Source organism: Rhinatrema bivittatum, chromosome 4 (genome assembly GCF_901001135.1).
Source record: "Rhinatrema bivittatum chromosome 4, aRhiBiv1.1, whole genome shotgun sequence".
Lineage (NCBI taxonomy): Eukaryota > Metazoa > Chordata > Amphibia > Gymnophiona > Rhinatrematidae > Rhinatrema > Rhinatrema bivittatum.
The window spans coordinates 99,267,150-99,282,781 of NC_042618.1; the positions used below are offsets into that span (position 1 = coordinate 99,267,150).

Genomic DNA, 15,632 nt, shown 5'->3' on the forward strand with positions numbered 1-15,632 from the left:
TATGTATTTCCACATGACCTCTCGAGGCGCATCAAGCTGTATGTATTTCCACGTGACCTCTGCGGCGCATCAAGCTTCATCCGGGCAGGGTGATTCTGGTGGCACTGGAGTGGCCAAGTCGGCCATGGTTTGCAGACCTTCTTCATCTAGCAGTGGATGGTTCCATTTGCTTGGCCCATCTGTCAGGGCTATTGCGGCAGGGGCCCGTATTTTCTGACTGGGAGGATCACTTCTGTCTAACGGCTTGACTTTTGAGAGGTAGCAGTCCTGCTTGAAGGGTTATTCTGAGCCTGTGAGTGCAACTTTGCTTCAGGCAAGGAGGCGTTACATGTCATTGGTTTAAGTCCGAGTGTGGAGAGTGTTTGAATCGTGTTTGCAGAATAGGGTGCAAGCCTTTGAATGTGGACGTTCCGCAGATTCTGGCCTTTTTGCAAAGTGGCTTGGCTAAGGATTTGGCCTCTAATTCCCTTCGGGTTCAGGTGGATGCTTTAGGGTCCCTTCAATGTTGGATTCAAGGAAGACCGTTGGTGTCTCGTCCGGATGTGGTTCGTTTCCTCAGGGGGGAAAACATCTTCATCCTCTATTCAGAAGATTTGTCAAGCATGGAATCTGAATTTGGTTCTTTGAGTGCTTTGTGACCCTCCCTTTCAACCGGTTAAAGGGGTTTCTTTAAAGGATTTAACTCTGAAATCTGTTTTCCTGGTGGCTATCTGTTCAACTAGAAAGCTTTCTGAACTGCAAGCATTGTCGTGAGGGACCCTTTCCTGTGTTTTGCGGAGGATGGGGTTTCTTTATGTATGGCTCCTTTCTTTTTGCCTAAAGTGGTGTCCTCTTTTCACCTCAACCAGTTTGTCGAGCTACCAGCCTTTACGAATTTTGGTAGCCGATTCTCCAATGGCAAATGAGCTTCACTTATTGGATGTGTGTCGGATTCTTTTGCGATAACTTAAGGTAACGAATGCCTTTCGGAGATCTGATCATCTGTTTGTCCTGTTCAGTGGTGCAAGGAAAGGTAATGAGGCTTTCAAGGGCACAATTGCGTGATGGTTCAAGGAGACAATAGCTTCGTCTTAAATCTGTAAGGGCCGGTCAGTGCCAGAGGGGTTGAGAGCGTATTCCACTAGGGCGCAGGCAACCTCGTGGGCAGAGCTTCAGTTACTTTCTCTGCAGGAGATTTGTTGAGCAGCAACATGGTCTTCTCTTCACACTTTTACCAGACATTATCACTTGGATGTACGAGCGCCAGAAGATGCAACGTTTGGGGACAGTGTGTTGCGTGCCGGTCTTTCGAGTTTCTGCCAAGAATAGAGGGGCTTGGGTGTACATCCCACTTGTCTAGACTGATCCGGGGTATGAACAGGAAAGGAAAATTGATTCTTACCTGCTAATTTTTGTTCCTGAAGTACCACGGATCAGTCCACAGATCCATCCCCATCTTTTGAAAGACTACCTTGCTTCTGGATGTTGCTGAGCTGGTATGTCTTATACTCAGATTAATGAAAAGTGGACATAGTTTGGTATATGCTTTGTGTTAAGGGGACTTAGTTTTCAGGGGGCTCCAACTTTTAAGTCTCTGTTCGCCCAAGCTTTATGTTAAGGTATACATTTTGGCTTGGGTACAGGTCAGTACTGAGGAACTGCAGGTGGCATTCTGTTATGTAGCAGTGCCTCAAAGTTTTGTTCTCTGCCTCTATCTGTTGATAGGGATGCATAAACCCACTTGTCTGGACTGATCCATAATAATTCAGGAACGAAAATTAGCACGTAAGAACCAATTTTCTTATCTTAGTGTCTCATTCCAAAGTCAACCAACATTGTGCAGTTTTTTCAGATTTTATCTCCTAAGAATGGACTATAATTAGCTTTGGACATATGTAACATGCAAGACAGATGCATAAACCAACTTTTTCATTAATTATTAATAAGGCCTATAAATGTAAAAAAGGCTTGAGGAAGGATTACTGATATTAGATTTTATTTTAATGCAAATAAAATTTACAATTAAAACTTGGGCTGGCTCGGTGGCAAACTTTGTGTACTGCCATGCAGAAGACCTGGGTTTGATTCTCAGTCCAGGACTCTGCTCCCTGGGCTGACTGGGTTTGCGGGTGTTGCAAAGACAGCATTCACAGCTCCTGAGGGGGCAGGGAGTTCTAGCCATTACTCCCTGCTAGAACCAGCTAGTGGTTTGGTTTTAGGGTCCATCATATCTTGGTTCTGGAGAGGCAATGGTTTGTCACCCCTCGTGGAGGCTGGGCTTGCTTAGGGTGTGGGAGGGATTAAAAAAAAAATAAGAGCGTTGTACATGAAGCTTCCGATTTGAGCTGGAAATCTAAAAGGAGGAGGAAACTGCTGCCAGCCAACAAAATACTGCTAATTTGTCCATTTTTTTATTGTACATTCATCACATTGCAGTATTTTAGCATGTATCACATTTCTTAGAGTTTGATTGTATGGAAAATAGATTGATTGAGGAGAAATAGTTGTTGCATGTGTGAAAATTAATATTGCAATGATTTTGTCTTCATATTAAAGTATGCGTAGTTTAAGAGATTCTATTTATGAGAAAATGTCTTGTCATTAAGCACATTACATTGTTTGTTGAAGGGCATATAATTTCAGACCAGTTTACTTTACTTACTGAGTGTGGCTTAAAATGCTTCTTTTCTTTTGTTTTTTTCTGCTATTTTTTCATGCAATAAACAAAACAAATACCTCAACTAAAATCATTGTTTATTAACTCTTCAACAGAGCATTTAAATTATTATCCTTCTATGATATTTTTAATTTGCAGTTTGGCTCATTGCTGGAAATGGAAAATGCATGATGAGGTTAAAGTAGAGGGAGTGTTATTGCGCTCCCACATGGGGACTAATGTAAACTGCCCTGGGTTGAATATTTATTTATTTATTTATTTAATAACTTTTATATACCGGCATTAGATAGGCACATCATGCCGCTTTACATATTAACAAAAGCGAGGAAAATACATTATAACAGGGAGTGGGAGGGGATAAAGCAAACTGAGAAAAGCAAGAAATACAGAATTGTGAACTAGTTAAATAAGTCAAAAACCTACAACAACTGCAATAAATGCAACAACAGCAACTGGTAAAAAACTTAAATCTAACCGGAGGCGTAATCTTTATAAAGTGCGGTGAGCAGATCGGGATACAATGGCGGAATTGGGTTCACAGGGGGAGGAAGGTTAGTCAGGGTAGGCTTGATGGAATAGCCAGGTCTTCAATTTAGATCTAAACTTGATTGGGCAGGGTTCTGATCGGAATATGCTTCAAGAAAGGCGGAATAGAAGTATAACATAATATAACAGTGTTTGGTCTGTGTAAAAAAAAAAAACTCTACAAGATTTAGGATAAAAGAACAGGTCCATATTCAGAAGGTTTGCCTGGCAAAGTTCAAGATATAGTTGGAGAAATCTTGGATTTTAAATATTCTCCAACCTCCCTGTTAACTGGATACATTTTTAGCAGGGTAGATCATTACCAGGCTAAAATGTATTTGGATAAGAAAGAGGCAGCATGGATGAGTTCCAAGAATGGGGCTTAAACTTAATTGGGTAGAGCTGATAATCAGCGTTAACTTTAGACCTGTTCTCCAGTTATCTGGGTAACACAGATTCTCACAGGACAAGCAGGATGTTAGTCCTCACATATTGGTGACATCATCAGGATGGAGCCCAATCACAGAATACTTTTGTCAAAGTTTCTAGAACTTTGACTGGCACCTACTGGGCATGCCCAGCATGGCACCAACCCTGCATCCAGCAGGGGTCTCCCTTCAGTCTTTTTTTTCTGCGCAACTTTGGCCACCTGGATTTTTGGAGCTCTTCACAAGTTCCTGCCAGGAATTTTCTTCTCAGGAAATTTGTTTAAAAACTTGCAAAAATGTATACCCCCTAGGGGGGTCTCCCTTCTCCGCCGTCGATTGCCGCGTCCGTACGGTAAGTTTGCCCCATTTTTTGGTCGGTTCCCAGCGGGGACTGGTGTAGACCTTATCGGCACTGACCACGACCGGCCTAAATTTTTCAACGGCCACGATGGCGATGGGTTTTCGTCGGTGCCCTGACTGTCCGAGGACAATGTCAATCACAGACTCTCATTTGGTCTGTGTATTATGTCTCGGCTTGTCGCACAACGTGGAGACGTGTACCAATTATGCCCAAATGACTCCAAAGGGCCATCTCGCACGTTTGGGAAAAAAATGGCGCTCTTATTTCAGCGCCCGTCTTCACAGACGCCATCGACCCCCGTCCCTGGCGAAGCAACGTCATCACTCCGATGCCGAGGAGTTCCGATTGGTGTCTCAGTCTTCATCGTCCCCGTCATCAGTGCAGGAGTCAGGAAAGGCTGAGCACCGTGAAAAGCACCTGCACAAGCATCGGAGGCCTATGCCTTCGACTTCAGGGACACCGGTGGCGTCATTGTCTAGTCTCAAGCCACCAAAGAAGAAAACCCGAGCTGAGGAGAATAAATCGTCCTTGAAGCCGGATGCACCGAGGCGTCCCTCACCTTAGGTGGGTGCGGCCGCCAAGACTCCACCGGGACCGGTGGACCCTCCGGCGTTACCCACCATGCCTCCCACTCCAGACCTGGGGTTCACCACTCCAGCATTCTGAGAGGAATTGCACCAGATGGTGCAAGAGGCAGTGGTCCAGGCTGTCTAGGGCCTCCACAGACGCCAGCACCGGTGCCCGTGCCGGAACCGGCACCAATGCCACCGATGCTACGCCCTCTCATCGATAAGCTCGATGTGCTCATCGGTGCCCTTCTGGGGGCACCGAGGAAATCACCGATCCCCCATGGCTCCATCGACACCCATTCCGGTCTGATGAAGAGGACCTGTCGAGGACAGAGCCCGTTCCGGGGCCTTTGGGAGTGCCCGCACCGAGGAGCCCAGTGAAGTCACAGATACCATCGATGCCACTTCGCCCGACACCAGTGCCGGATCTGGATTTATTGGTGCCAAGGCCGAGACCATCGATGCCGGCACCGATACCTTTGCTGCCAAGACTTCCTCTGGCCGGAGGGGGTCCGTTTCTTCCACTGCGACCACCGATGGATGCGGGGGATCATCCATATGATCCATGGACAGATGATACATTGGATTCCCAAGACTCAGCCGATGTCCCATCAGAGCCGTCCCCTCCGGAGGAACGGCGCAAGTCTCCGCCGGAAGACCTCTCCTTCATTAGCTTCATTAAGGAGATAGTAGAGACTATTCCCTTTACGCTGCAGATGGAGGAGGACTCCAGGCATAAAATGCTGGAGGTACTTCAGTTCCTGGATCCTCCAAAGGAAATAATGTCTGTCCCTGTCCATGAAGTTCTGCTAGATTTGATGCAGCGAAACTGGGAGCATCATGGGATGGTTCCTCCTGTAAATCGCAAAACGGATGCGATCTATCTGGTGCAGCCATCCCCTGGCTTCCAAAAGACGCAATTAGCGCATCAGTTGGTGGTGGTGGAGCCCGCACAGAAGAGGGCCAAGCTTTCAAAGCCTCATTCTTCAGCACCATCTGGGAAGGAGCAGAAGTTCCTCGACGCTTTTGGTTTGAGTGTTCCACGGAGCTATGCTCATTTCACGTATTGTGTCGTATCAATTATATATGACCCAGTACAATCGGAATCTCTTCAAACAATTACAGGACTTTGGTGAGTCCCTCCCGGAGCAGCTTCAAGATCAGCTGAACTCTATCATTAAGAAAGGCTTCGACGCCGGGAAACATGAGGTCAGATTGGCGTATGATGTATTTGATACTGCATCCCGATTGTCAGCGGCCGGCATCAGCACTCGGCGTTGGGCTTGACTGAAGTGCAAGATCATTTGGCTGATCTCCCCTGCACAGGAAATAATCTATTTGGAGAAAAGATCCAGGAAATGGTGGCCCAGCTGAAGGATTACAGTGAAACATTCAGTCAGCTCTCGGCCGCTCATGCTGAGTGTTTGACTTCCTCCAAACAGCCGTTTAGACAGGAGATGAAACAACCAGTGTACAAAGCCCGGAGATGATATCCCCCACAAGCACGGGCTCGTCCGTCCCTTCTGTTCCAGAAGCCTCCACCACGACAGCCATCGACTCAGAAGGCACAACCTCCTGCCCAGCCTAGTCCTGCTGTGGGATTTTGACTTCCTGCTAGAGAGCGAATGTCATCCCCCTCTGCCATCTCTGCCTGTCGGCAGCCGGCTCTGCCACTTCACCACCATGTGGCTAAAGATCACCACAGACCGGTGGGTCCAGTCAGTCGTAGCTCAAGGTTACCATCTAAACTTCCTCTCTGTCCTGCCGGACACTCCATCTTGACCAGGGTGGACCTCCTCCAACCACTCTCATCATCTGCAAGAGGAAATAACTTCCCTCCTGCAAGCAAATGCCATAGAACCGGTTCCTCTTTCCCAGAGGGGACACTGCTTCTACTCCCGATACTTTTTAATTTCAAAAAAGGCAAGAGGCATTCGCCCAATATTAGACCTTCGGGCTCTAAACAAACATCTTCGGAAAGAGAAGTTTCAGATGGTAACCTTGGGCTCCTTACTACCACTTCTCCAACAGGGGGATTGGCTTTGCTCTCTGGACCTAAAAGATGCGTACATGCACATCGCAATTACCCCATCTCACAGAAAGTACCTCCGGTTCCTTGTCGGAAACCAACATTTCCAGTACCGAGTACTTCCATTCAGCTTTGCATCAGCCTCTCGTGTCTTCACGAAATGCCTGGCAATAGTAGCCGCATACTTAAGACTAGGCACTCACGTCTATCCTTATCTAGACGACTGGTTACTGAGTGCTTGGTCACCTGAAGGGGTTCTTCACTCCCTCCATCTTACAGTGCAGCTGCTACTATCCTTGGGGTTTCTAATCAATTATCAGAAGTCTCATCTAATTCCTTCTCAAATCCTCTCCTTTATCGGAGCAAATCTCGACACGATTCAAGCACAGGCTTTTCTTCTCAGGGACCGAGCTCACAGACTGGCATTACTGGCGCATGCTATACAGTCTCGCCGAGCCATGATGGCTCGTCATTTACTCTTCTTGCTAGGACATACACACCAAAGGAGGTCATGGCCATTCCAATCCATGAAGTGCTTCTAGATCTTCAACACCATTTATGGGAGCATCCCTGTTCTGTGCCTCCAGTTAACAGACGGACGGATGCAACATACCTGGTACAACATACACCAGGTTTTCATAAACCACAACTGCCCCACCAGTCAGTCGTCGTAGAATCAGCGCAGAAAAGGGCAAGTAAGCAAAAGCCTCACTCTTCTGCCCCTCCAGGAAAAGATCAAAATTTCTTCAGCAGCAACAGATAGCACTCGATGCCCTTGTTCAGAAAGGTATGGAGTCAGGCAAGCACGAAGTACGAGCAGCCTATGACTCTTTTGAAACCTCCTCTCGTGTGTCTGCTGTTGGGATCGGTGCACAAAGGTGGGCCTGGCTGAAGGCTTCGGATTTAAGATCAGAAGTCCAGGAAAGACTAGCGGATCTCCCATGCACTAGAGACAATTTCTTCGGAGAAAATATTCAAGACACCATCTTCCAATTAAAAGAACACCATGAAACACTCCGCCAGCTTTCCAAGTTGCCACCTGACCAACCATCCTCGGCGAGGAGACCCACCAGAAGGGACACCAGAAGGCCTGTTTATAGGCCTCATAGGTACAATCTGCCGGCATCCAGTATCCGTCCTTTCCGTCCACCTCAAAGAGGATGTCCAAGTCAGCCAAAGCAAACAAGACCTCAGTCACCTCCGCAGATTGGACCTGCATCTGGTTTTTGAGCACATCTCCAGAGAGCAGAACTTTTTTCATCAATCCAAACATCCACCTTCCTGTTGGAGGCCGGCTCCATTACTTTATACACCTTTGGAGCCTCATTACCATAGATCAATGGGTGTTAGCCATTCTGAACCGGGGATACCATCTCAAATTCACCACGATACCCCGGATTCCCCACCCACTCCACTGTGGACGGCCAACGTCGTAATATCTCAACTTCGACTAGAACTCTCTTCCCTGCTGGTTACTAGGGCTGTCGAACCTGTCCCCCGGTCTCAGCAAGGCAGAGGGTTCTACTCCCACTATTTCCTAATTCCAAAGAAAACTGGAGGTCTCTGCCCCATACTAGACCTTCGCAATCTCAACAAATTTCTTCAAAAAGCAAAGTTCCGGATGGTATCCTTGGGAACCATCCTTCCCTTACTACACCGAGGAGATTGACTCTGTTCTCTGGATCTTCAAGATGCCTAAGCTCACATACCCATTTCCCCACAACATCGCAGATACCTACGATTCGTAGTGGGAACACATTACCAATACCGAGTCCTACCATTCGGACGAGCTTCTGCGCCGCGGGTTTTCACGAAATGTCTAGCAGTAGATGCTGCACATCTAAGAAAAAACAGCATTCATGATTTTCCCTACCTAGACAATTGGCTAATCAGGAGTCCATCCAGACTGGAAACTCTAGCTGCCTTGAAAAGCACCATAAGACTGTTGCATTCCCTGGGATTTCTGATCAACTATCCAAAATCCCACATGAACCCGTCTCAACTTCTCACTTTCATCGGAGCAGACCTCGACACCTCAGTCGCAAAAGCTTTTCTTCCAAGCAACCGTGCAAACAATCTAGCGCATTTGGCAAACTCTGTAATCAGCTGCGAGTTTGCCTCTGCCCATCAATTTCTCACACTACTGGGCCACATGGCATCTTCAGTCCACGTTACCCCTATGGCAAAGTTAGCCATGAGAAGGACTCAATGGACTTTGAAATCTCAGTGGATCCAAGCTGTTCAGCCACTGTCTTCCCTAATACGGGTCACCCACCAGTTACGTATCTCCGCTGGTGGACAAACCAACCTGCCTTACGAACTGGTCTACCGTTCCAGCAACCGACTCCTCAAGTCACCTTGACCACGGATGCCTTCAACTTGGGATGGGGAGCTTACGTCAACAACCTTCAAACACAAGGTACGTGGACTCCGCTCGAAAAGGAGTGCCAAATCAACTTTTTGGAACTTCGAGCAATACGATATGCCCTTTATGCCTTCAAAGACTGCCTCTCACACAAGACTGTGCTGATACAAACAGACAACACAGTAGCAATATGGTACGTAAACAAACAGGGAGGCACAGGCTCTTATTTGCTATGTCAAGAAGCAGTGCAGATTTGGGCCTGGCTCTCGAGCACTCCATGCATCTTAGGGCAACTTATCTGGCAGGCATACAAAACATCCTAGCGGACAATCTCAGTCGATGTTACCATCCCCACGAATGGTCTCTGGATCCCTGTGTAGCGAGCAAAATGTTTCAACGCTGGGGTCGCCCAACCATAGAATCTTTGAGTCCAAACTGAACCACAAAGTGGAAAGGTTCTGCTCCCTCCACAGCCGTTGACAAATGTTCCCCAGGGACGCCTTTGCTCGCCCCTGGAACACAGGACTTCTATATGCGTATCCTCCAATTCCACTCATATCCAAAACTCTCATGAAGTTACAGCAGGACACAGGATCAATGATCCTCATAGCCCCGTATTGGCCTCGACAAGTATGGTTTCCTATACTCCTCGATCTCTCGATCAGAGAACCAATTCGCCTGGGCACAGCACCCACTCTCATAACTCAGAACCAGGGCATGTTGCGCCATCCCAACTTACCAACCCTTGCTCTAACAGCTTGGATGTTGAAAGCTTGATTCTGCAACTGCTCAGTCTTTCAACTCAAGTCTCTCAGGTTCTCGTAGCTTCACGGAAGCCTTCCACCCGTAAATCTTACCGCTCCAAGTGGACTAGATTTACACAAAAAGGTATTGACCCTTTCTCTTGCCCCACTCCTTCTCTATTAGACTATCTGTGCCACCTTTCAGATTCTGGTCTCCAGACTTCTTCTGTGCATGTACACCTGAGTGCCATTGTAGCATACCACAAGGGAATTGGGGATGCCCCAATAACTGCGCAAACCCTAGTGAGTCGCTTTGAGGGGTTTACTTCAACTTAAGCCTCCCATTCGACCACCAGTTACAGAATGGGACCTAAATGTAGTGCTTGCAAGGCTCATGCGGCCCCCGTTTGAGCCTTTGCATTCTTTTGATGTAAAATTTCTTACATAGAAAGTACTATTCCTAGTAGCCATTACATCTGCTAGAAAAGTCAGTGAGTTACAAGCTCTTGTCACATACTCACCCTACACACGGTTCCTGCATGACCGAGTGGTCCTCCGTACTCACCCCAAATTCTTGCCTAAGGTGGTAACAGATTTTCACCTTAACCAATCCATAGTTTTGCCCACTTTCTTCCCAAGGGCTCACTCTCACCAGGGTGAGAGAGTTTTGCACACCTTGGACTGTAAACGTGCACTCGCTTTTTACCTACACCGCACTGCAGTCCATAGGAAATCCACCCAACTCTTTGTTTCTTTTGACAAAAACAGACCAGGAGTTGCAGTGGGCAAACAAACTCTCTCCAACTCGCTAGCAGACTGTATCGAATTCTGCTATGAGAAAGCAGGCCTTCCTCTCCAGGGACGAGTAAAGGCGCACTCAGGGCTATGTCAACATCCATAGCACACTATCGTTCAGTACCCATTGCAGACATTTGCAAAGCTGCGACTTGGAGTTTTCTGCATACTTTTGCAGCTCATTACTGCTTGGATAAGGAAGGACAACAAGACTCTGCCTTTGGTCAATCTGTCTTGAAAAATCTATTTCCCATATAATAGCCAACTCCTTCCACAACAGTCTGCTGTGATTCAGCCTGCCTCATCTTGGTCAATGGCACCTCAGTTGTTGTGCCTGTTGCACGAGTTACATGCCATTGACCTATTACAGGATGAGTCAGCCTGTAGCTTGCTAATCACCCATATGTGAGGACTATCATCCTGCTTGTCCTGGGATAAAGCAGGGTTGCTTACCTGTAACAGGTGTTATCCCAGGACAGCAGGATGTAGTCCTCACGAAACCCACCTGCCACCCCACGGAGTTGGGTCAGACATGTTTTATTATTTTATTTTTTCGCTCGCACTTATTGCTACAAATGAGACTGAAGGGAGACCCCTGAGGCTGCAGGGATCATGGCATGCTGGTCATGCTCATTGGGCTTAGTATGCCAGTCAAAAGTTTCTAGAAACTTTGACAGAAGTTTTCCGTAATAGGGCTCCATCGATGATATCACCCATACGTGAGGACTACATCCTGCTGTCCTGGGATAACACCTGTTACAGGTAAGAAACTCTGCTTTATCAACCTTCCCAGCATCTAGCTTTGCTCTGCTCTGATAGTAACACTGATAGTATATGATATCAGCATTAATGACAAAACAACAAAAGTTGCTTAGCTGGGAAGATGGAACTTGTGTCCTCCTCACAGCAAGGCTTTCACAACTTCAGGTGGGTCTGCTTGGATGTTGGAGGGGTACTGAGCATGGATTGTGGCAATATTTCTAACTTTAGGCAAGTGGGAGTGGGGGTGTTGCTGCCACTCATGATTGCAGGCTGGATGGAGGGGGCTGTCAGGCCCTTCATTTTTCAATGTGTGGTGCAAGAAGGAATTTTTGGGTCTAGTGGCTCATCCCAGCATTACAGTTATACAGTGTAGGAGGCAGTAACAGCGTCTTGTTCTTCTTTGAGATAAAATAAAGCTTATGGGGGTTCAGCAATGGGGTTACCCATGTGTGTTAGAAGGGAAGCAGGGATCGGGTAACTACGGCCCCAACATTTTTCCCTTAATATGGGAGAGGGGTGGGATAGGGCCCCTGATGACCTGAGAAGTTTTTCTTTTTTTCTTTTTTTTTTTACTTGGCTAGCAATATTTAGAATATAGCCATTTGTTTTAAGTTACCTGAGTAAAGTTATCCCAATAACTTTAGCAAGGTATGTTCCACAGATTTGTCCCACTGAATAATCAGGTAACTTTATTCACTTGGATAACTTTGCCACTCGCCAGCTCACTCGGTTATCATTAAATTGATTGATTTGTTCTTGATTCTTCAGCTCTGTGAATTCCCAGTGGTTTTTTTGTCCATGTTTTTGGAAATTGTGTTAGAAATCAAACCTAAGTTTTTGTTATTTGTCACTTGTAGACTATAGCTCAGTGGCGTAAAGCAGGATACCAAGACATGCCAGAGTATGAAAACTTTCGTCATTTACTGCAAGCTCCAGTTGATGATGGACAAGAAATTCTTCATTCCAGGTTCCCTATGCCACGGTACATTGATACGGAGCATGGAGGCAGTCAGGTGAGCAAATCAAGGCACGTGACACCTCTTCCCTGTACGTTCCTGGATCAGTCCAGACCATGGGTTATGCCTCCCTTCCAGCAGGTGGAGACAGAGAAAAACTTGAAAGGCACCCTCACAGCGGCGGATTCCTGAGGAAGAACGGCCCGGGTATTCAACGCCCAGGCCAGCCTGGGACGCATCACGTGGTCAGCCAAGCGCGGCTCTGTCATGGCCACGCACGGCAGACCACGTGACTGGAGCATCCAGCCCACCGGGGGATGCCCGATCCCCCGATAGGCCAATCCGCTTCCTGCAGTATTTTTCTGTCTCCAGCAGATGGAGGTGGTGCAAACACTGCAGTCTTGCCCTGTTTCTGGAGTTTAGGCTATCCCTTAAAATTAACCAAAAGTGAACTAGCTATAAGTTGTGAATTAAGCAAATTTAAAAAAAAAAAAAAAAAAAAAAAAAAAAGAGAGAAAAGAAGTTCTGCAGAGGGAAGTTTTTTCAATCCTCCCAGAGGGTTGTTAGATCCTGCGGGGTCATCCTCTCTGGTAGCAGGTTGTTCCCTGTACGTACCAGGATCAGTCCAGACTGTAGGGTTATGTCTCCCTTCCAGCAGGAGGAGTCAGAGGTCAAAGATCTAAACACCTCCCATATCCCAGGGTGCTTCCTGCGATCCTCCAGTATTCCTCTGACTCCAGCAGGTGAAGGAAGACATCCCCTGCGGTCCTGTTACTTTAGTCAGCTGAGTAAATTTACCTTTATTTGTAGTCAAGGGATTTTTTATTCCTGGCTGATCTTTGACTAGATCTTCTTATGTTAAAAAAAAAAAAAAAGAATAGAATTAGTTTGCTGTGTCTATTAGCCTTGACACCCGGAAGACCGTTATTATTCCCGGGCAAAGAGGGGATTTACCGGTGGGCCGGTCCCTCCCCCTTTCTGTGCCAGAGAAGTTTTTATGCCTCTGAAGGGAGCTTAAAGATTTTTTATTAAATTCCAGGGAGGTTTTCATTCCCCTGAAGAGAAAGCTCCGTTAACTGTATGATAGTTTAAAAAAAAAACAAAAAACTGTTAAGTTCAAGGCAAGTTTTAAGATTTGTTAAGACACAAGCAATTTTTATTTCAAAGCTTCTCTTTTTCAGAGCTGGTTATTATTTTTTTCTGTTATGCCACGCGGTTATTGCTGTTCTGCCTGTGGAGAGCCGGCAGCATGGCTCTCCAGAGACAGTCTTTGCTTTCGCTGCGTTTCTGGCGGCGAAGGGCCATCAGAACTGCCTCTTGCCGGCAGAAAACGGCCGTTGCCGCGTTCGTGCGATTCAAGTATTTCTCAGCCGGTTTCCTTGCCTAGAACGGCTCCGTCCCCGAATCGCGGGGGAGCGTTGGCCATTTTGAATTTAAACGACGATCGCGTTGGCTCGCGGTTAGACGGAGGAAGTTTATCACCTCCTACTTTAATCCCAGAGCACTCTAATTTGAATGAAAATGACAATATTCAGCCTCCTTTACCCCCGGGGGGGGGGGGGTTAAAACAGCCATTTTCATCACAATTTATTTTGCTTATGCATAAGGCATATTTGGAGGCTACAGCAGATACTGAATGTAATCAGCCACCCTCTGCTAAGATTCCTAAGCATGCAGAGGAATCTATGTTGCATTTAATTAATATAGGTCAGGATCCTGACTTACAAGACCCCACTCCTGGGATCATCAGCTGATACTATTGATGAGGAGGTTATGGAATCAGCTCTGGTGGAAGGGGATGATCCCCAAGTACTGAGATTGTTTCATAAAGAGGAGTTAGATCCTCTTATTCCTTTTGTACTAGAGGAGTTGGCAATTCCAGCACCACAACCAGTGACGGATTCCACTCCTGGGGATCCTGTTCTTGCAGGGATTAGGGCTCCGCCTAAATCTTTTCCTTTTCATCCTAAGCTTTTTCAGTTGCTTACTCGAGAATGGGATTTTCCAGAAGCTGGTCTTAAGGTTACTAGAGCTATGGATAAACTTTATCCACTTCCACAAGAATTTTTGGACTTGCTGAAGCTCCCTCAGGTTGATTCTGCAGTTTCTGCCATTACTAAGCACACCACAATTCCAGTAACTGGAGGCACTGCTCTAAAGGATTTTCAGGATAGAAAACTTGAGGTTCTTCTCAAACGTATCTTTGAGGTATCCACCTTAGGTGTACGGGCGGCGGTGTGCAGTAGTCTAATGCAGAGGGCCACTCTTCGGTGGGTCCAACAGTTACTTACCTCTCAGGATTTGCCGTCAGCAGAACTTGAGCAAGTCAATCGTTTAGAATCGGCAGTAGCATACACGGCTGATGCATTATATGACCTATTACATACTTCGTCACGTTCAATGGCTTCTGCAGTTTCGGCAAGGAGACTTCTTTGGCTTCGCCATTGGGCGGCTGACGCAACTTCCAAATCTCGCTTGGTTTCTTTTCCTTTTAAAGGATCATTACTCTTCGGGAAAGAGTTAGAGCAGCTCATTAAAGATTTGGGAGATAATAAAGTTTATAAATTACCAGAGGATAAACCTTGTTCCTATCGTTCGTTCAATACCTTTAGAGGCCGTTTTCGGGGCCAGAGAAGATTCCGAACTGGTAGAATTCCATCTTTTTCTACACGTCAACAGCTTTCAAGGGCTCAGGTATGAGCTCATTCCTTTTGTGGGAGACGGCCTCTCCGTACTAACAGCTCCCAAACTTTTCCATCCTCCAAAACTCCACAATGAAGGTGTGCCGGCCCATTCCTTGGTGCCAGAAATAGGAGGACGTCTCTCACGTTTTCACAGGGAATGGGTCAAAATTACCTCAGACAGTTGGGTCCTCAATATTATAAAACAAGGCTACGCTTTGGATTTTGCACGCCCATTAAAGGATCTTTTTCTAGTATCTCCAAGCGGTTCTCTTCTAAAGCAGCAACTTGTTCGTCAAACCTTACATCGGTTGCAGGATCTAGGAGCTATTGTTCCGGTCCCTCTGTCCCAATATCGGACCGGTCGTTACTCCATTTATTTCATTGTTCCCAAAAAGGAAGGAACATTTCGTCCAATATTAGACTTGAAGGAAGTAAACAAGTCACTTCGGGTTCCTTGTTTCCGCATGGAGACCTTGAGGTCAGTCATTGCGGCCATCCACAAAAACGAATTTTTGGCTTCTTTAGATCTGTCAGAAGCTTATCTTCATATACCAATTCAGGAATCTCACCAGAGATATCTTCGTTTCATGGTGTTGGGCGAACACTATCAGTTTCTGGCTCTTCCGTTCGGTTTAGCAACTGCGCCTCGAGTATTTACCAAGGTAATGGTGGTAGTTGCAGCAGCACTCAGACGAGAAGGGATTTTGGTTCATCCCTATCTCGACGATTGGCTAATTCGAGCGAAGTCAAAGACTCTTT

At 46.6% G+C, this 15,632-nt stretch overlaps 1 protein-coding gene across 1 annotated transcript in view; it reads left to right on the forward strand.

Moving 5' to 3' along the window:
• The window catches only part of SEC23A (Sec23 homolog A, coat complex II component), a 308,648-nt gene that overhangs the window by 277,875 nt on the left and 15,141 nt on the right, over positions 1 to 15,632 (forward strand). Inside the window, exon 18 of the mRNA XM_029598498.1 lies at positions 12,091 to 12,246. Within this exon, the coding sequence (XP_029454358.1) occupies positions 12,091 to 12,246 (156 nt within the window). The remainder of the gene's footprint in view (positions 1 to 12,090; positions 12,247 to 15,632) is intronic.